Source organism: Ranitomeya variabilis, chromosome 1, assembly GCF_051348905.1.
Source record: "Ranitomeya variabilis isolate aRanVar5 chromosome 1, aRanVar5.hap1, whole genome shotgun sequence".
Classification (NCBI taxonomy): Eukaryota; Metazoa; Chordata; class Amphibia; order Anura; family Dendrobatidae; genus Ranitomeya; species Ranitomeya variabilis.
The window spans coordinates 250,612,952-250,635,079 of NC_135232.1; the positions used below are offsets into that span (position 1 = coordinate 250,612,952).

The 22,128-nt window shown below is 48.8% G+C and overlaps 1 protein-coding gene across 2 annotated transcripts; it reads left to right on the forward strand.

The window, feature by feature from the left end:
- Positions 1–875: 875 nt before the first annotated feature.
- On the forward strand, positions 876–21,898 carry PUS1 (pseudouridine synthase 1). 2 transcript variants are annotated; one of them, XM_077293323.1, is made up of 6 exons: positions 876–1,068; positions 7,658–7,938; positions 10,156–10,293; positions 13,947–14,049; positions 14,590–15,281; positions 19,662–21,898. In XM_077293323.1, exons 2-6 carry the CDS (start codon positions 7,720–7,722, stop codon positions 19,707–19,709), a joined length of 1,200 nt encoding a protein of 399 aa, XP_077149438.1. In that variant the 5' UTR covers positions 876–1,068; positions 7,658–7,719; the 3' UTR covers positions 19,710–21,898. The 2 variants fall into 2 exon arrangements, with proteins under 2 accessions (XP_077149438.1, XP_077149439.1); XM_077293324.1 differs by having other exon boundaries at positions 992–1,122.
- Positions 21,899–22,128: the final 230 nt, after the last annotated feature.

A 22,128-nucleotide genomic window follows, 5' to 3' on the forward strand; every position in this document is an offset into this window, starting at 1 on the left:
GACGCCAGAATTACTTTTCTTGGTTGCCGCGACATTGCATTAAAATGCAAAAAACGGGCGATCAAAAGAACGTATCTGCACCAAAATGGTATCATTAAAAACGCCAGCTCGGCACGCAAAAACTAAGCCCTCAACCGACCCCAGATCATGAAAAATGGAGACGCTACGGGTATCGGAAAATGGCGCAATTTTTTTTTTTTACCAAAGTTTGGAATTTATTATCACCACTTAGATAAGAAAGAACCTAGACATGTTTGGTGTCCATGAACTCGTAATGACCTGGAGAATCATAATGGCAGGTTAGTTTTAGCATTTAGTAAACCTAGCAAAAAAGCCAAGCAAAAAACAAGTGTGGGATTGCACTTTTTTTGCAATTTCACTGCACTTCGATTTTTTTCCCGTTTTCTAGTACACGACATGGTAAAACCAATGAGGTCGTTCAAAAGTACAACTCGTCCCGCAAAAAATAAGCCCTCACATGGCCATATTGACGGAAAAATAAAAAAGTTATGGCTCTGGGAAGGAGGGACGCGAAAAACGAACACGGAAAAACGAAAATACCCCAGGTCATGAAGGGGTTAAGACTCAAGTAATTGATATAAAACATTTTTATGACATTATGTAAAAAAAGCGCCACTTTGGGTATTTTTTCTTTGCAGACCAATGTGTAGGAGCTCTATGTGTGAACGTCGCCTTAGCTGATCAATCCCCACTTCTCAATGTTTTCCCATTCAGTGATTAATCTTTAGCTAAAATAAAAAATCCGACAGGAAGGCGGCGAATTACTGAAATATTCACATCCTGTATTTGTGGCTAGAAAAAAAGAAAACTGCGAAAAACTCCTACAAGACAAGTCAGCGGTGGGCTGCACCTGCGCGGAGTGGTACCCAGTAGTACCCAGCAGGGGGCGCAGTAGCTCCTGTAGCCATAGATGTAAGTGACGCTTCTCGCTGAGTTTGATCCTCCCCGGCTGCCGTAGCGCTCAGAACTCCAGACGAGCAGTCTCCCCACGTGTTGAAGCCGGATACAGAGCAGAAGCTGCCGGGTGTGCTGCCCAGATCCCCGCAGGTTAGCGTCGTGCCAGGGGCTGCAGGCACCGCTGGATGAGGACAGTGCTGTATGGTGTGTGCAGAGCCCGGACACGGGTCCCCCATGTGTGTGCTGGGGCGCAGGTGGATACAAGTGATGGCAGGAGGGGCTGCAGGGTCCTTGTATTCACCATTGGGAATAATAGTGGTGACCTCTTAGGCTCTCCAGCTGTGTGTCCCGCCGACCAGTCCCGTCAGACAGCTCTCCAGCTGTGTGTCCCGCTTACCAGTCCCGTCAGACAGCTCTCCAGCTGTGTGTCCCGCTGACCAGTCCCGTCAGACAGCTCTCCAGCTGTGTGCCCCGCTGACCAGTCCCGTCAGACAGCTCTCCAGCCCTGCGTCCCGCCGACCAGTCCCGTCAGACAGCTCTCCGACTCTGTGTCCCGCTTACCAGTCCCGTCAGACAGCTCTCCAGCTGTGTGCCCCGCCGACCAGTCCCGTCAGACAGCTCTCCAGCTCTGTGTCCCGCCGACCAGTCCCGTCAGACAGCTCTCCTGCTCTGTGCCCCGCCGACCAGTCCCGTCAGACAGCTCTCCAGCTCTGCGTCCCATTGACCAGTCCCGTCAGACAGCTCTCCAGACCTGCGTCCCGCCGACCAGTCCCGTCAGACAGCTCTCCAGCTCTGCGTCCCGCCGACCAGTCCCGTCAGACAGCTCTCCGGCTCTGTGTCCCGCTTACCAGTCCCGTCAGACAGCTCTCCAGCTGTGTGCCCCGCCGACCAGTCCCGTCAGACAGCTCTCCAGCTGTGTCCCGCCGACCAGTCCCGTCAGACAGCTCTCCAGCTCTGTGCCCTGCCGACCAGTCCCGTCAGACAGCTCTCCAGCTCTGTGCCCCGCCGACCAGTCCCGTCAGACAGCTCTCCAGCTCTGTGCCCCGCCGACCAGTCCCGTCAGACAGCTCTCCAGCTGTGTGTCCCATTGACCAGTCCCGTCAGACAGCTCTCCAGCTCTTTGTCCCGCTGAACAGTCCCGTCAGACAGCTCTCCAGCTCTTTGTCCCGCTGAACAGTCCCGTCAGACAGCTCTCCAGCTCTTTGTCCCGCTGACCAGTCCCGTCAGACAGCTCTCCAGCCCTGCGTCCCGCTGACCAGTCCCGTCAGACAGCTCTCCGGCTCTGTGTCCCGCTTACCAGTCCCGTCAGACAGCTCTCCAGCTCTGTGTCCCGCTGACCAGTCCCGTCAGACAGCTCTCCTGCTCTGCCCCGCCGACCAGTCCCGTCAGACAGCTCTCCAGCTCTGTGTCCCGCCGACCAGTCCCGTCAGACAGCTCTCCTGCTCTGTGCCCCGCCGACCAGTCCCGTCAGACAGCTCTCCAGCTCTGCGTCCCATTGACCAGTCCCGTCAGACAGCTCTCCAGACCTGCGTCCCGCCGACCAGTCCCGTCAGACAGCTCTCCAGCTCTGTGTCCCGCTGACCAGTCCCGTCAGCGGGACACAGCTCTCCAGCTCTGTGTCCCGCTGACCAGTCCCGTCAGACAGCTCTCCAGCTCTGCGTCCCGCTGACCAGTCCCGTCAGACAGCTCTGCGTCCTGCTGACCAGTCCCATCAGATAGCTCTGCATCCCGCTGACTAGTCCCGTCAACAGCTCTCCAGCCCTGCGTCCAGCCGACCAGTCCCGTCAGACAGCTCTCCAGATCTGCGTCCCGCCGACCAGTCCCATCAGACAGCTCTCCAGCCTTACGTCCCGCCGACCAGTACCGTCAGACAGCTCTCCAGATCTGCGTCCCGCCGACCAGTCCCATCAAACAGCTCTCCAGCCTTACGTCCCGCCGACCAGTCCCGTCAGACAGCTCTCCAGATCTGCGTCCCGCCGACCAGTCCCGTCAGACAGCTCTCCAGATCTGCGTCCCGCCGCCAGTCCCATCAGACAGCTCTCCAGATCTGCGTCCCGCCGACCAGTCCCGTCAGACAGCTCTCCAGACCTGCGTCCCGCCGACCAGTCCCGTCAGACAGCTCTCCAGCCTTACGTCCCGCCGACCAGTCCCGTCAGACAGCTCTCCGGCTCTGTGTCCCGCTTACCAGTCCCGTCAGACAGCTCTCCAGCTCTGTGTCCCGCTGACCAGTCCCGTCAGACAGCTCTCCTGCTCTGCCCCGCCGACCAGTCCCGTCAGACAGCTCTCCAGCTCTGTGTCCCGCCGACCAGTCCCGTCAGACAGCTCTCCTGCTCTGTGCCCCGCCGACCAGTCCCGTCAGACAGCTCTCCAGCTCTGCGTCCCATTGACCAGTCCCATCAGACAGCTCTCCAGCCTTACGTCCCGCCGACCAGTCCCGTCAGACAGCTCTCCAGATCTGCGTCCCGCCGACCAGTCCCATCAAACAGCTCTCCAGCCTTACGTCCCGCCGACCAGTCCCGTCAGACAGCTCTCCAGATCTGCGTCCCGCCGACCAGTCCCGTCAGACAGCTCTCCAGATCTGCGTCCCGCCACCAGTCCCATCAGACAGCTCTCCAGATCTGCGTCCCGCCGACCAGTCCCATCAGACAGCTCTCCAGCCTTACGTCCCGCCAACCAGTCCCGTCAGACAGCTCTCCAGATCTGCGTCCCGCCGACCAGTCCCATCAGACAGCTCTCCAGCCTTACGTCCCGCCGACCAGTCCCGTCAGACAGCTCTCCAGACCTGCGTCCCGCCGACCAGTCCCGTCAGACAGCTCTCCAGCCTTACGTCCCGCCGACCAGTCCCGTCAGACAGCTCTCCGGCTCTGTGTCCCGCTTACCAGTCCCGTCAGACAGCTCTCCAGCTCTGTGTCCCGCCGACCAGTCCCGTCAGACAGCTCTCCGGCTCTGTGTCCCGCTTACCAGTCCCGTCAGACAGCTCTCCGGCTCTGTGTCCCGCTTACCAGTCCCGTCAGACAGCTCTCCAGCTCTGTGTCCCGCCGACCAGTCCCGTCAGACAGCTCTCCTGCTCTGTAACCCGCCGACCAGTCCCGTCAGACAGCTCTCCAGCTCTGCGTCCCATTGACCAGTCCCGTCAGACAGCTCTCCAGCTCTGCGTCCCGCTGACCAGTCCCATCAGACAGCTCTGCATCCCGCTGACTAGTCCCGTCAACAGCTCTCCAGCCCTGCGTCCCGCCGACCAGTCCCGTCAGACAGCTCTCCAGATCTGCGTCCCGCCGACCAGTCCCGTCAGACAGCTCTCCAGATCTGCGTCCCGCCGACCAGTCCCATCAGACAGCTCTCCAGATCTGCGTCCCGCCGACCAGTCCCATCAGACAGCTCTCCAGCCTTACGTCCCGCCAACCAGTCCCGTCAGACAGCTCTCCAGCTCTGCGTCCCGCCGACCAGTCCCGTCAGACAGCTCTCCAGCTGTGTGTCCCGCTTACCAGTCCCATCAGACAGCTCTGCGTCCCGCTGACCAGTCCCGTCAGACAGCTCTCCAGCTCTGCGTCCCGCTGACCAGTCCCGTCAGACAGCTCTCCAGCTCTGTGTCCCGCTGACCAGTCCCGTCAGACAGCTCTCCAGCTCTGTGTCCCGCTGACCAGTCCCGTCAGACAGCTCTCCAGCTCTGTGTCCCGCTGACCAGTCCCGTCAGACAGCTCTCCAGCTCTGTGTCCCGCTGACCAGTCCCGTCAGACAGCTCTCCAGCTCTGTGTCCCGCTGACCAGTCCCGTCAGACAGCTCTCCAGCTCTTTGTCCCGCTGACCAGTCCCGTCAGACAGCTCTCCAGCCCTGCGTCCCGCTGACCAGTCCCATCAGACAGCTCTCCAGCCTTACGTCCCGCCGACCAGTCCCGTCAGACAGCTCTCCAGATCTGCGTCCCGCCGACCAGTCCCATCAAACAGCTTTCCAGCCTTACGTCCCGCCGACCAGTCCCGTCAGACAGCTCTCCAGATCTGCGTCCCGCCGACCAGTCCCGTCAGACAGCTCTCCAGATCTGCGTCCCGCCGACCAGTCCCATCAGACAGCTCTCCAGATCTGCGTCCCGCCGACCAGTCCCATCAGACAGCTCTCCAGCCTTACGTCCCGCCAACCAGTCCCGTCAGACAGCTCTCCAGATCTGCGTCCCGCCGACCAGTCCCGTCAGACAGCTCTCCAGACCTGCGTCCCGCCGACCAGTCCCGTCAGACAGCTCTCCAGCTCTGCGTCCCGCCGACCAGTCCCGTCAGACAGCTCTCCAGCTCTGCGTCCCGCCGACCAGTCCCGTCAGACAGCTCTCCAGACCTGCGTCCCGCCGACCAGTCCCGTCAGACAGCTCTCCAGCCTTACGTCCCGCCGACCAGTCCCGTCAGACAGCTCTCCAGCTCTGCGTCCCGCCGACCAGTCCCGTCAGACAGCTCTCCAGCTCCGCGTCCCGCCGACCAGTCCCGTCAGACAGCTCTCCAGCTCTGCGTCCCGCCGACCAGTCCCATCAGACAGCTCTCCAGCTCTGCGTCCCACCGACCAGTCCCGTCAGACAGCTCTCCAGCTGTGTCCTGCCGACCAGTCCCATCAGACAGCTCTGCATCCCGCCAACAGCTCTCCAGCTCTGCTTCCCGCCGACCAGTCCCGTCAGACAGCTCTCCAGCTCAGCGTCCCACTGACTAGTCCCGTCAGACAGCTCTCCCCCAAATCTCCCCAATCTGGAGCAGCGGGATAAGCAGCTGTCAGACTCCCCTGGAGCCGCTGATCTCTGTGGTGCACAACAGCCATCATGTACCAGATTCCCGTACAGCGCAGCCATATGTTGTGGTTTTTCCTCATAGTAAAACATGTCAGGATGGATCTCACACCGGTGGTCCCAGTCTCTAACTGTTCAGTGATCACGTGCCATCTACACATGTCACGGCTGCATCCAATCGCTTTTCATCCACATGATGCCACTGTAAGGGTATGTGTCCACGTGCCGTTTTACTTCCGGAATAGCAGCGGATTGAACGTGCGTGGAGCCACAGCATTCAATCCGCAGCGTCCAGATGTTCCAGCATAGTGGAGGGGATTTTATGAAATCCCGTCTCCACTATGCGTGGTAACACGCACCCGGCGGCCCTGCGATTCCGGACATGCGGGACGTCTTTTTAGATCGCAGCATGTCCGTGTACCTTTCGGCGCCGCAAGGTAAAACACAGGGCCCTATGTGTGGGGTGCGATGATTCCGGATGTGTGCAATGAACACATCCGGAATCATCGCGTCTACAGAAGGGGGCGGAACAAGATTGCCGCTCCATCCAAACCGCCGGCCATCCTGAAAGTGGACACATACCCTGAGGCTGCCGTCACACTAGCAGCATTTGGTCAGTATATTACCTCAGTATTTATAAGCCAAAACCAGGAGTGGAACAATTAGAGGAAAAGTATAATAGAAACATATGCACCACTTCTGTATTTATCACCCACTCCTGGTTTTGGCTTACAAATACTGAGGTAAAATACTGACCAAATACTGATAGTGTGAAGGCAGCCTCAGGTTGTGTTCACATGTAGTGTAAATGCGGCTTTATATCGATGTTTCCTGAAGCAAAATACGCAATAGCAAACTGCTCTGTATATTGTGTTTTTTCTCTCACCACTGGAGTGGCGCTTTAAATGTAAGTCACCTGCCCCTGGTCATATACTCACCCGCCAGTGTCTTCACCATTTTTGGGGTCCCGCGTCGCCATCTTGTGAGTGATTTTGAGGTCTGCAACATGTTAATTCCTCTCGCGTTTTTGTGGATTTTCCGCATAGACTTGAATGAGATGAAGAAAATGTAATCTGCACAAGTTTATCAAAGTTAAGTAACTGGAAGTTTCCATAACAAACCAACTGTAATTAAAACATGATGTAACAAAGAGACAAAAATCGCAGCTAAAAACAATGCAATATCAAAAATGCACCAAATGCTCATAATGCAACGTTAGCCATGGGATACATGCACACATTGGGGATTTGATGCAGATCTTCCATAACAGAATCCAAATGTGTTACATGCAGATTTTATTGAGCATTTCACCCATTTGCAGCAGTGAAGACCGCAATAAACTCCGCACAAAGAATTCACATGCTGCAGATGTAAATCGGCGCTGCGGTCAGCTTTTGTGGTGACTATTTTCACAATGTGTGGGTAACATTATTAGCATCACATTAACTCAGGAGGTGCTGCAGATTTTCCACACAGAAGATACCGTACATACCACAGATGCAATGTGTGTATCCGCCCCAAGGTGGTTCCGGCAAGCTGTTGTAACCGTACATACTGCTTGTGTATAGGTCTACCATACGTCTACCTCTGTAACAGCTGCAAGTATGACACACAAATGTAGCATGCCTAGTTACAGGCAGGGCTGTGGAGTCAGTAAGCCAAACCCCCAACTCCTTAATTTCCTGACTCCGACCCCACAGCCCGGCCTCACTACTGAGCATGTCCATAAAGTGCAGCACAGATTCAGCTCAACTAGAAGCCGAGATCCTTAGATCAGGAACAGAACAGACATTAATAGGACATTTCATAACTTTCCCAAATTGTTATTAAAACTTCTACAGCACATCCTGCACTGTAGTACTGTACCCAATTTATTATATATTGTTTGAGTCGGTTCATTTTATACCAACTCCACCAAAATGGCCACCGACTCCGACTCTACTGCCCTGGTTACAATGGTGCTATGTGAATGTCTTCCAGGAAGGGTTCCTGACAGCTCTTGTACATTTTGCCTGTTACTGGAGTCCTTCTGACTTCTCCTCATGGCTGACCTGCTGTCCGCGGAGCCAAAACGACAAGCAAGTGGTGGAGGAGAAACCAGGAAATCCTCCTATCTCCAAGAGGAATCGGAGAATTTGGAAGAAAATGGACATGATGCGAAAAGATTCAAAGTGGATCATGACGATCAGAATAAGAAGCATCCAAAGAGGAAAGTGGTGCTGCTGATGGCGTATTCAGGGAAAGGCTACCATGGGATGCAGGTGAATAATATTGCATATTAATGGAGGTAAAAATGGGAAAAGTTGAAACTGGTTATTCCGGTTTTAGACTTAGTAGGGCCGGCTATAATTGAGAGCATGGCCTAGTCTCTTCTAATACACTGGTAAACCCAGGACCTGATATGTCAGACTCGAGGCCGGAGCGTATTCACTACCCCGATAATCTGATATAATTACATAAGGGTATGTGCACACGATCAGGGATGCGCTGCGTCCAAAGTGCTGCCAGGTCTTGAACGCAGGTGAATCAGCGTGTGATCATTGAACCGTGCGGATTTACATAGTCCAATACATTATACTGGTGACATTTATCTTGTGGAGGCTCGCATCTCTGCAAGATAAATAGACATGCTGCAGTCTGGAAAGACGCACCACATGTCCGTCTCCACAGGTGAGCCACGGGCCTCTCTGGACGCATAGTGGGCATGGGATAATTACATTCACTATGCTGTAACATCTGGACGTTCCACAAGTACGCAGTGTCCAACCCACTGCGTTTACTGACCGTGTGCACCTACCCTAGGAGTATTGCTCTGACTGGATACAATTAGCAAATTCCCAACTGGGAGAGAAGAGGTATTTGGTGTATAAGGGTGTGTGCACACGATCAGTAAATGCTGCGGGTTGGACACTGTGTACTTGTGGAACGTCCAACCGGCAGCGTCCATCCCTGCTCTGCACACTGTTGGAGCTGGCCAAAGTGAGAATGCCAAAACTCGCATAATTTTAGCGCAGCCGCCACTTGCTCCAAAATGATGCAGCTTTTCAATGCATTTTAGGAAAGAATACTGGCATAAAAGCTTTGATGGATTGGGCCCATGGTCTGTGGCAGGCTGCCTAAAGTTCTAAAGTATGTTTACTTTGAAATACTGTGTGTTGCGTCTCAGAATAAAACCTATCTGGCTGCAGATGTGCAGCAGTGTCCCATTCATGTTGCCGGAGTATCGGGCAGCATGAATCTGATAATGGGTTGCCTTTAAAAAGATGAAACAGTCCCTTTAAGGATTGCTGTTGGCAAGGAAAGGAACTGGGTTTGTGAATGCTTTATTTTGGTTCAAATGGGTTGTCTGCCACTTTATTTTATCTTAATGAAGGGCTTGTAGTTGGCCTAAAATAAAACCGATAAACTTGCCTCCTGGACCCCTGCCGATGCACGATACAGCAGGCCGTGTTGCCCCCTTTTTGGCGGTGGATTCCACTCATTTCTATAGGTACCGTTACACTAAACGACTTACCAACGATCACGACCAGCGATACGACCTGGCCGTGATCGTTGGTAAGTCGTTGTGTGGTCGCTGGGGAGCTGTCACACAGACAGCTCTCTCCAACGATCAGGGGAACGACTTCGGCATCGTTGAAACTGTCTTCAACGATGCCGAAGTCCCCCTGCAGCACCCGGGTAACCAAGGTAAACATCGGGTTACTAAGTGCAGGGCCGCGCTTAGTAACCCGATATTTACCCTGGTTACCATTGTAAAAGTAAAAAAAAAAAACACTACATACTCACATTCTGATGTCTGTCACGTCCCCCGGCGTCAGCTTCCCGCACTGACTGTGTCAGCGCCGGCCGTAAAGCAGAGCACAGCGGTGACGTCACCGCTGTGCTCTTCTTTACGGCCGGCACTGACAGTCAGTGCAGGAAGCTGATGGCGGGGGACGTGACAGACATCGGAATGTGAGTATGTAGTGTTTTTTTTGTGTTTGATTTTTTTTTTAACTTTTACAATGGTAACCAGGGTAAATATCAGGTTACTAAGCGCGGCCCTGCGCTTAGTAACCCGATATTTACCCTGGTTACAAGTGAACACATCGCTGGATCGGCGTCACACACGCCGATCCAGCGATGACAGCGGGGGTGATCAGCGACCAAATAAAGGTCCTGATCATTCCCTACGACCAACGATCTCCCAGCAGGGGCCTGATCGTTGGTCGCTGTCACACATAACGAGATCGTTAGCGGGATCGTAGCTACGTCACAAAAAAGCGTGACGTTGCAACGATATCGTTAACGAAATCGTTATGTGTGAAGGTACCTTTTCTCTTTTGGTCCAGACTCCATATGATGGCTGCTGCCACCGCTGTGGCCATTATAAAGTAAAATCAAAGTGGTGGACAACCCTTTTAAGGTACCATACAGTTCTACATCTGGTTGAGTAATTTTGTCGTCCCTTGCTGACATTTGGCTGCCTTGTTCTGCAGAGAAATGTGGGATCGTCACAGTATAAAACGATTGAAGATGTACTTGTGCAGGCTCTTGTCCTGTCGGGCTGTATTCCTGAGAATCATGCCGATGACATGAAAAAGATGTCCTTTCAGCGATGTGCGCGCACCGATAAGGTAGGTCTTATGCCGGTAATCTTATGTCTTTGGTTATTTTTTAATACTATAATTTGCGTCATGAAAAACAATAAAAAGCACAATGGCTGTCTCATCCGGGATGCTCACAGGTTATTATGGTAACATCACTACATAAGAAGTATATGAATGATTTAGAGATTATTACTTTGATGCCTTTTTTTCTGGGTTAAAAATGGTTCTAATAGTGGCTTTTTTTATTTGTGCCTTTTTTGTTAAAGAGGTTGTCTAAATTTGAGAAAAAGACTAATGAAAGATTTGCAAAGTTTCCCTTAAAGGAGGAGTATGAAAATAGCAAGTTTGCAATTGATTTGCTTTTTCAATCTGTTTTGATTCTTCTGCTATGAGAGTTTTTATCTTAGGTAGTGTACAGCTTGTTGCTAAGGAGACCGACCACCAGAGCATTTCTCTCTTGTGTTGAGATATTGGCTTGTAAAATTTAGGTTATAATTTCAGTCCAAGGAGGCATTACCAGATATTTTTCACTGGGGTCATGGACTTCTTCCCCTGTATGATGTTGACCAGTCATAGACAGGCAGCAACATACTGAGTTAAAAAAAAGTACATCCACACAAAATGAGCTTGGAGCAGGTTTTTCAGTGTGAAACATGTAATGACAGACAGTCTGCTCCCACTGGTCTCACTGCAGATTGATTACAAGTGTTGGGAGTAGAGTAGAGACTAAGAACACATTTCAGCTTTCATCTCACTGTAGCCAATGTGGGGGAGGGGTAGTACAGCAGACCTGAGCTTTGTTTTATTGCAAATGCCTCTACAGCTCTCCTCACTGTACTGTCCGTTCAGCAGAACTCTCCTGCACCCACACTGACTGCCATGAGATGAAAGGTATTGATGAGCTGTGGTTTACCCCCGAAACTTTGTAATTACACACAGCTCTGCAGTGAGATCAGACCATCTGTCATTACATGTCTCACACAAGAGAAAGCCTGTCATAAACTATTGTGGGGGCATTTTCTTTTTTCCCTTGTGTGTTGCTGACTACTTGATGCTCAATGTCACACAGGGGAAGAAGTACACGCCTCCTGAAACAAATCTCTTGTAATGCCCCCATATTCATAACATAAACTATAACCTAAACTTTAGAAGCGAATATCTCTACAACACAGAAATTTAAAAAGTAAAAAAAGACATTTTGTTCAGCTCTGCAGCCACTATTCCATGATGTGGGCATTTTAACATGCTCAAACTGGTGAAAGGTCCTGTTTAACTCCTGAGATCCCAGCCTATTGATTTTTATACAGCGGTTTGCTGCTCACCTCCCTCTCAGCTCCTGAGCTTTTATCAGGCCTGCAAAATCACTATCCCTCAGCCCCCACTATCAGCATTTTCCAGAATTGTTCTATTCATTGCTTAAGCCATGTGCTTGTTCAACGGCCTTGTTATATCTGGATCCAAATCTAGTGATCGTTTTGTAGATTTCAGAACCAGCCACTGACAGACCTGAGCATGTCACATTAGCAGGATAAGCTTAGCTACTGAACCAGACAACCGTCACCCCCAGCATCAGGAAAGTGAGAGTGTAGAGCTTTGTGCTGCGCACGACATAACTTGTGTATAACCCTTTAAGACTGTCAAAGCAAGCTTGCTTATGGATTCTCCATTGGATGGAGCCTTTCACAGGCAGCATTAATCAGAGCCAGGCTTCAGGATGGCAGATAAATATGTCTTTGGCCGGTTTCACACGTCAGTGTCTCCAGTACGTGAGGTGACAGTTTCCTCACGTACCGGAGACACTGACACACGTAGACCCATTAAAATCAATGCATCTGTGCAGATGTCATTGATTTTTTGCGGACCGTGTCTCCGTGTACCAAACACGGAGACATGTCAGTGTTCGTGGGAGCGCACGTATTACACGGACCCATTAAAGTCAATGGGTCCGTGTAAAACACGGACCGCACACGGACGTTCTCCGTCTGCAGTCCGTTTGCGTGCAGGAGACAGCGCTACAGTAAGCGCTGTCCCCCCCACATGGTGCTGAATCCGCGATTCATATCTTCTCTCCAGCAGCGTTTGCTGCAGAGAAGATATGAATAATAGTGTTTAAAAGACAGATCTATGTGTCCGCCGCCCCCCCACCCCCTGTGCGCCCCCCCGCTGTCCTGAAAATACTCACCCGCTCCCTCGTTGGCTGTAGCTTCTTCCTGGTCTGGCCGCGGCTTCTCTACTGTATGCGGTCACGTGGGGCCGCCGATAACACTCATGAATATGTGGCTCCACCTCCAATAGGGGTGGAGCCGCCTATTCATGAGTGTAAATGAGCGGCCCCACGTGACCGCATACACTAGAAGCCGCGGCCAGACCAGGAAGCAGCGAGGGAGGCGGGTAAGTATTTTCTGACCAGCGGGGGGGCGCACAGGGGGTGGGAGGGCGGCGGACACATAGATCTTTATTTTAAACACTATTATTCATATCTTCTCTGCAGCAAACGCTGCTGGAGAGAAGATATGAATCGCAGCTTCAGCACCAGATGCTGGTACGTGTGGTACCCAGCACGGTGCGTGTGGTACCCAGTGGGCACACGGGCGGCACATGTGTGCCGCAAGTGTGACACACTGATGTACACAAGAAACGTAGGGGCACACGGACACGGATAATTCCGGTACCGATTGTTTCCGGTACCGGAATTATCTGGACGTGTGGGACAGCCCTTTAACATAGTTCAAAATACGAAAGACGTGACTAGTCAGCCGTAGTCTCCCCCAGGTTCTCTCCACCCCACTCCAGATGATTGACCAGCCTCTCTGTAATCCCCGGGCAGCTTTTCCAAACTATGCTTTCTGTGGAATGCCGCAGTGATTCTGAGAGAGACCTATTTAGCTGCAATCACGCAGCCAGACTTTGATCCATGTTGTCCGCAGTTCAGGCAGCAAGAATCCAGTTATAGGTTCCCAATCACTCGTTCTGCAGCTATCAACAGAAAGGAAAATGGTGCAAAATATTTAATGAAGGCCAATTGTAAAAAAAATAATAATTTTTAGCTCCAAATATTTGCATTTAAGTTAAAAAGAAGAAAAAATAATGTGCCCAATGCTGGACACTCCCTTTAACTGTACTTGGCTTCATCTGTTTTTGCATTGTGGGCCTGGTTTTCTTTATCCAGATATTTTAGCCTAATTCATCATTTGCGACTCTACGAAATATCGTAACCTTTTTGCACAGCTGTACTCCAGCACCATTCTGGAGTACATAATCACGTCTAATCTTATTTTTGCGCAGTTGAAGACTAAGATGTAAGATTTTAACGGAATGTGACTTTTTGTTCTAAAAAGATAGGACAAAAAAAATGACATTTTTGATTTTGAATGACGTCAATTTGAAGAACTGGCTGTTTCCTCGCTGCCTAATAGTTGCCACTCCCAGACCTGTGCCATTGTGACTAGATAATCACCCTTTCCCTGAAAGAGGTTTATGTTCCAGCTGATCAGTAGCAGTCTCAGAGCATGTCCATTCTTTTCCGCGTTTTTTTGCAGCGGTTTTCACCCATTCAAAAAAGTGGTGAATAAAAACACATGAAACATTTTTCCTGCTAAGAGACCGTTTTGGTGCAGAAATTTCTGTTGTAAATACTCAAAGTGCACTTACCCTAAAGTTATATATTGCTTCTATTTTAGGGAGTGTCTGCTGCTGGGCAAGTTGTGTCCCTGAAGGTATGGCTGATCGACAACATAGTGGAAAAAATTAATGGTCACCTGCCTTCCCAAATAAGAATAATAGGTAAGGACGTTCTTTGTAGTGTGGAAGGGCCTTGTCATTTATTCTTTTATTAAAGTGACTGTGATTTAAAGGGACTGATTTTGTAATGTAAAGACATGGCGGTAATAAATGTGTTGCTGTTTTTCGCTAATCGTCATTTGAAGTTCTGTGATTAGATTTTGGTGCACAGGGGCCGGACTGTACTGGGGGTCTTTTCCTCCTTGTCTTTGATTCCCCGGCCCCTCCGCCTGCCTATGGTCTCTGAATGACCTGCCTCCTCTGTGTGAAATCTCAGCAGTGACCTGTCATCCAGAGACCGGAGGCAGCAGAGGGGTCGGGAGTTACAGACGAGGAGAAGACCCAGTGCACAGTCCGGCCCCTGTGCACCCAAATCTAATTAGCTGAGTAAGGTATCAATCTAATCAATATTACAGCTCCATTACAGCCATGTTTAATGCATAGATAAAATATAACTTCGATTTTTGTGAAGAACTGGGTCTTTTATGCAGCACAAACTTTTGACTTTGTACATTGTTCTCACATTTCATTTCTTCATCTAAGGACTGAAACGAGTTACGGGACGGTTTAACTCCAAGAACTCGTGTGATGCCCGTACCTATTCCTACACGCTACCTACTTTTGCCTTTGCTCATAAGGACCACGATCTGCAGGAGGAAAGCTTCCGGCTTGGCCAAGAAACTTTAGATAAAGTGAATGAACTGCTTGCGCTCTACAAAGGTACACACAATTTCCATAATTTCACATCACAGAAAGGACCTCGGGACCCCAGTGCTAAACGTTATATCATGGAGATGAATTGTGAGCCGCCTTTCCTGCAGGGCGGTCTGGAGCTGGCCGTGATTAAGGTGAAAGGACAGAGTTTCATGATGCATCAGATACGCAAGATGATTGGACTGGTTATTGCGGTGGTGAAAGGATATGCTCCACCATCTATAATGCAGAGGAGCTGGGGAGAGGAAAAAGTAGACATACCCAAAGCTCCAGGCCTGGGACTGGTACTAGAGAGGGTCCACTTTGAGAAGTACAATCGGCGTTTTGGGAATGACGGCCTTCATGAGTCATTGGACTGGGCAGAGGAGGAGGAAAAAATTGAGGCATTTAAGAAAGCACATATCTATCCTACAATTATTCAGACTGAAATTGAAGAAAAGTCCATGGCAAGCTGGCTAGACACTTTACCCATTCATGACTACGATGCAACTTCTCAGGGGCAGAATATTGTCAATCACAAGGTAAACCATTTTTATAAATATATTATAAGGGTGAAGGTGCATGCAGAAATGGCTGTCAAATTAGGAATCCCCACGCCACTGGTCGCCGAATGGCCCTATTCGATAAGCCAATTATCAGGAAACAAGCTGTCGTCTGTTCTGACTATCAGAACCTCTAAATAGGCGGGCAGTTGTCCAATGAATGAGCTTTTGGGTGCAATGATTTTTAAGCCAGCTTCAAAGTTACTGCTATTAGCAGAATATAGTGCTGTGTGAAAGGGGAATGTGCTGCCGATAACATTATTTGTGCAAAGAACAATCATATTAGCAAGCATCAGGGCCGGACTGGAACTAAAATTCAGCCCTGGCATTTGAAGTTACACAGGCCCACTTGTCACATGGTGAATATATATTTGTGCGCTGCCAATCGCAGTATGCTGCCATTGTTCTCTCATGCCGATTCAGCATGAGAAAATAATCGCTGAACTGCTCTGCCCCATAGAATAACACTGGGCCAAGTGCTATACGATAAAATATCACATAGCACTACACCCCAAACAAACTTCACTTTATTCACACTCCGCAGATCCAGTGTCTACAGTTCTGATGTCACATCAATAGTGCTGCAGCCAATCAGGGAGCTCAGCAGCTAATCCTTTGTAGCACTACCGACGTGATGTCAGAGATGCAGACAATAATAGACGCCAGCGCAGCAGAAGTTTGTATTCTTTTACAATAAACTGTAGAGGGGTAAGACTTCAATTGTATATATGTATGTGCAATATAATATATATGCATTATATATATATATATATATATATATATATATATATATATATATATATATATATATATATATATATATATATATATATATATAATTTGTTTTTTAAGCTGACTGTGAAGTATAAATGACAAGTTAACTTAATTCTGGTGTTTCATACGATTACAAAGATATCAAAATAAATTTTATATTTTTCTTTACATTTTTCATTTCTACAAAAAAAGAAATGAAAAAAAAAATCATTGACCACTAACTGTAATTTTTCTGTTTAGAGTTGCTATTGTTATACAGTTGGGTTAAAGGGTTTCTCCAGCTCTGTTTATTTCCACATTGGGAACTGATTGGTGCTGATATCCTGTGTGAAACCATACCCACAAGACACGGCCATGATAGCTGCCATTCATGCATCTGTCCTGTCAGGTATCTGTAGAATGTCTTCAATGCTGCTCACCTCCCAATGCAGAAGTAAGCAGCGCTGAACAAACACTTCAGGGTATGTTCCCATCGTCAGTAAACGCTGCGGGTTGGACGCTGCGTATACCTGCAGCGTCCAACCCACAGCGTCCAGATGTTACAGCGTAGTGGATGGGATTTCAATAAATCCCATGTCCACTATGTGTGCACCGGCGCCTGCGCCTTCCCTGCGGAGATGGACATGTGGCACGTCTCTCCAGACCGCAGCATGTTAATTTCTCTTGCCAAGACGTGAGTCTCCACAAGATAAATATCACCCATACCATGTATTGGACGTGGTGATTCCGCACAGTTCAGTGAACACATGCGGATTCACCTGCGTTCAGAAGCTGGCAGCGTTTTGGACACAGCGGACATGCACTGCGTCCAAAGCGCTGCCTAATACTGAATGTTTACACGTACACTTAAAGTGAACCTGACCGTTGATATCTGCTGTGTGACCCATGGGCAGCATGTGTCCGGCACTGGCTGTACGATCTAAGGGTACTGTCACACAGTGAAATTTTGATCGCTACGACGGCACGATCCGTGACGTCGCAGCGATCGTATGATTATCGCTCCAGCGTCGTAGACTGCGGTCACACGTTGCAATCACGGCGCTGGAGCGATGCCGAAGTCCCCGGGTAACCAGGGTAAACATCGGGTAACTAAGCGCAGGGCCGCGCTTAGTAACCCGATGTTTACCCTGGTTACCAGCGTAAACGTAAAAAAAACAAACAGTACATACTTACATTCCGGTGTCTGTCCCCCGGCGTTCTGCTTCTCTCCACTGTGTAAGCGCCATAGCCGGAAAGCACAGCGGTGACGTCAGACGTCACCGCTGTGCTCGCTTTCCGGCCGGCAGGCGCTCACACTGCAGAGAAGATGAGACGCCGGAGGACAGACACCGGAATGTGAGTATGTACTGTTTGTTTTTTTTTAACTTTTACGCTGGTAACCACGGTAAACATCGGGTTACTAAGCGCGGCCCTGCGCTTAGTTACCCGATGTTTACCCTGGTTACAAGCGAACACATCGCTGGATCGCTGTCACACACAACGATCCAGCGATGTCAGCGGGTGATCAAGCGACGAAAGAAAGTTCCAAACGATCTGCTACGACGTACGATTCTCAGCAGGATCCCTGATCGCTGCTGCGTGTCAGACACTGCGATATCGTAACGATATCGCTAGAACGTCACGAATCGTACCGTCGTAGCGATCAAAATTTCACTGTGTGACAGTACCCTTAGTCAGGTATGTTTGTCTCTGAAACGCTGCGGCATCACAGAGAAAAACATGTCTGACTTCTTCCCTCCGGCTGCCAATGACTGGTGTGTCTCTGTACTCGCACGCAGGAACAAACTTGTCCCTCAGTGGGAGAGGATGGGGAGAAGCCACCAGGGGCCCGCCTGTCTGACTAGTCACCCGTGTGGCTTTTACAGTATGTTTTTGCATTTCAGAGTCAGCCATACCTTTCTGGACTCACACAGCCAATGTCTGACACATGCGGCCTGTGGAACCAGCAGCATGCATCAGCCATCAGATTCCCTTTAAGATTCCATAGGTGCTATGGCATTGGGAGTGCGGTGAAATTAACATCTGTGCGCGCACCCCCACCCCCACCTGTCTCAGTTACCTCACTGCACACCACAGCTGGGGATCAGGACATCACAGGGCAGCCGCCAACTTCATCCTGCGTGGCGGCAGTGATTTTAATAGAGCAGCTCGATCGCTTCTCACTGCAGGAGCTGACAGTATGAAGGGAGGCAAAAGATCGAGCGGCCCACTACAGGGACCGGCCGTTCTGGCATTTGCCAGAACTGCCCGATGGCCAGTCCGGCCCTGGCAAGCATTCTGGTCGCCTAGAATGTTTGTCAGCCTATATACACAGGACAGTAAACCACCACTGATTGGCTTACAAATAGGTGATCGACGGTCATTTAATGGCTTAGATCGCCTCATCTAATGGGGGCCCAAGTCCGGCATGAGCAGGGATTTCAAAGATCAAATTACAAGTTCTACTAGATCCTCCCTAGACGCCTAAAACAGATGTATGGCTAATGAGACGGCATCTTCAATATGACAGGTTTCCTAGAACATGTTGGTTCCAGTTATTTCTGCTGCTGTTTTGAGAATCTTTTACTGCAGCAAATGTAATAATCATTTCTATCCTCCGCCTTTTCGACTAACCCCTCCGCCTTTTCGACTAACCCCTCCGCCTTTTCGACTAACCCTCCGCCTTTTCGACTAACCCCTCCGCCTTTTCGACTAACCCCTCCGCCTTTTCGACTAACCCCTCCGCCTTTTCGACTAACCCCTCCGCCTTTTCGACTAACCCCTCCGCCTTTTCGACTAACCCTCCGCCTTTTCGACTAACCCTCCGCCTTTTCGACTGATCCTTTAGTTCATCTTCGTGCATTCAGATACCATATCCCGCATGTTCTGCACTTTTGATATGAAGTTTTAGATTTACAGTTTGTCTTGCATTGAAATATTTTAGTTAGAAAACCGTATATAATGATATTCTCCCATTGCATTTTAGGTGTGTTTCATTACACAATCTAACACTGTCCATCCATTATTGTTAGGCCATGTTCACAAGACCGTATTTTCAGTCGAAGTTTTGTCCATGAAAAAAAACAGAAGGCACTCGGACCAAAGTTATTTGATAGGACTGTTCAGATATGCAGGGTTTTTTCTACTGACTGGATCTGCGAACAAATCGCAGCGTGCAATAGTTTTTCTCCTTATGTTGGATGAGACTTATCTATTCAAGTCTATGGTTGTGCAAACAAATCGGATCCCATACAGATCCACCATAGCATCCAATTTTTTACCGATACATTGCAATTGCTTAAGATATAAAACTGCTTTTGGTTTTGTAAATGTTAATAACTGCTGATGGATAAAAATGGCTGCCATATGGAAGGCAAAGGATGAGAACGGAGATGACTCTCAGGTGATTTTTTTATGCACTCATGCACACTTTGCCTTGGTGTCAGATTGCCTGTTAGACATCCTAATGGTAGAGGGAATTGCAATAGCTAGTGGTCAGTTCATTCATATATTTCCAGGAGGAATGACACAATGCTTTTATTTAGACATTAGATTGAATCTTTCCTTTGTTTGTTATTTTGCTAATTGTGTAACCTTTTACTACAGGTGGAAGCAGCGGTGCAGAGTGATGATGATGATGGAGGCTCTGACTGATGGTTCGGAATCGTCATATCTAACGTTGCATCATTCCACAATTTGAAGTTGCCTTACAGGAGGCACTTTATGTAATACTGGGCACAGTAATGACTAGCAATTTAATTGGGGCACGAGGTGTATAAACCATGATCCTCTTTCAGGATCCTGCCCTGTTTTATTTTTTATTTATTTTTTTTTTCCTTTCATGAAAGGTTTATACCTGTGGATAATCAGAAGGAAAGGAAAGTTAGGTGAGACTTGGCATAACAGAAGGGTAAATGCCAGGAAGAACTGAGCAGGGCATGATGAATTCGTAGCCTCAGCCAAGTGATGACCTTCCAGAGGTCAGAGGATTTTCTGTGCCGTGCCTTGGGGATAAATGGTCTCCTAATAAATATTGTACGTTTTTATTTTTGACTTAAAGGGGTTGTCCACTTCCTGGACAACCCCTATTTAAATTAAGTAGTCCTGCTGATTGACAGCAGGGCTCAAAAGCCTGGCAGACCCAGTGTCGCCATAACTGGAATGGCGCTGGTGTGGGAGATGCATATATGTTGTTTTTATTTAACAAAGGGGACTACTTCACTTGAAAAGGGGTGATCCAGGTACTGGATTTATCATTTAGAGAGCTATTTGTAATCTCTAGGCTGGAGAAATCAACCATTACTGTAAGATGTCCTACCATCTGATTGTAAATCCATGTGCCTACTTCATCTGCGATTTGTAACTTACACTACCGTTCAAAAGTTTAGGGTCACCCAGACAATTTTATGTTTTCCATGAAAACATACTTTTATTAATCCAATGAGTTGTCAAATGAATTAAAAATCTAGTCCAGACATTGACAAGGTTCGAAAAAAAGATTTTTATTTGAAATAATTTTCTCCTTCAAATTTTGCAGCAATTACAGCATTGCGGACCTTTGGCATTCTAGAAGTTAATTTGCTGAGGTAATCTGGAAAAATGTCACCCCATGCTTCCAGAATCCCCTCCCACAAGTTGGTTTGGCTTGATGGGCACTTTTTGCGTACCATACGGTCAAGCTGCTCCCACAACTGCTCAATGGGGTTGAGATCTGGAGACTGTGCTGGCCACTCCATTACAGATAGAATACCAGCTGGCTGCTTTTTCCCTAAATGGTTCTTGCATAATTTGGAGGTGTGCTTTGGGTCATTGTCCTGTTGTAGGATGAAATTGGCTCCAATCAAGCGCTGTCCATAGGGTATGGCATGGCATTGCAAAATGGAGTGATAGCCTTCCTTATTCAAAATCCCTTTTACCTTGTACAAATTTGCCACTTTACAGCACCAAAGCAACCCCAGATCACATTACCTCCACCATGCTTGACAGATGGCGTCAGGCACTCTTCCAGCATCTTTTCATTTGTCCTGCGTCTCACAAATGTTCTTCTGTGTGATCCAAACACCTCAAACTTGGATTTGTCTGTCCATAACACTTTTTTTCCAATCTTCCTCTGTCCATTGTCTGTGTTCTTTTGCCCATATTAATCTTTTCCTTTTATTAGCCAGTCTCAGATATGACTTTTTCTTTGCCACTCTGCCCTCAAGGCCAGCATCCTGGAGTCGCCTCTTCACTGTAGATGTTTGCACTGGCGTTTTCCGTGTACTATTTAATGAAGCTGCCAGTTGAGGACCTGTGAGGCATCGATTTCGCAAACTACAGACTCTAATGTACTTGTCTTGTTGCTCAGTTGTGCAGCGGGTCCTCTCACTTCTCTTTCTACTCTGGTTAGAGCCTGTTTGTGCTCTCCTCTGAAGGGAGTAGTACACACCCGCTTAGTGATGAGTGTACTCGTTGCTCGGGTGGTCGATGAAAACTAAATCCCCGAGCACTTACAAATACTCGGAGATCACCTGAGCGTGCTCGGGAGAACCTGAGCAATGAGTATACTCGCTCATCACTTGCCTCTATACAAATATGCAGATATTGCATTACAAACCAGACTATTGAAGCTAGAACAGTCATTTATCACACTAACAATGTTTAGAGTGTATTTCTGAATTATTTAATGTTGGCTTCATTGGAAAAAAACTGTGCTTTTCTTTCAAAAATAAGGACATTTCTAAGTGACCCTAAACTTTTGCGGTACACAGGACTGTCTACTCGAATCACAATAGGAGCTGTATGGGATGAAACATCTTTTTATGTTTTCCTTTTTAATAAATTCATCATTTTACCATTTCGAATTTGTGTTTTATTCACTGTTAATCACTTCCTCAGCTCAGATGCTTGAATTTACCTTGTTCCCAGACCCCCTTCTTTGGGCAAATCAAACATTTTGTCTTAGTACTTAAAAATGTGTCACTGACTCTTCGTTTCACTACATGACTTTCCCTTAATGATTAAAGTTGGCAGGGTCACTCACCTAGTGCTTGAGCTCATGCCGTAAAAGACAGGGAAAAAAGTATCACGTACT

Coding starts and splice junctions, on each gene's coding strand:
- PUS1 (XM_077293323.1), top strand. CDS start 7,720: ATGGCTGACCTGCTGTCCGCGGAGCCAAAACGACAAGCAAGTGGTGGA. Junction 10,294..13,946: donor GATGTGCGCGCACCGATAAG/GTAGGTCTTATG, acceptor CTTCTATTTTAG/GGAGTGTCTGCTGCTGGGCA. Junction 14,050..14,589: donor TTCCCAAATAAGAATAATAG/GTAAGGACGTTC, acceptor TCTTCATCTAAG/GACTGAAACGAGTTACGGGA.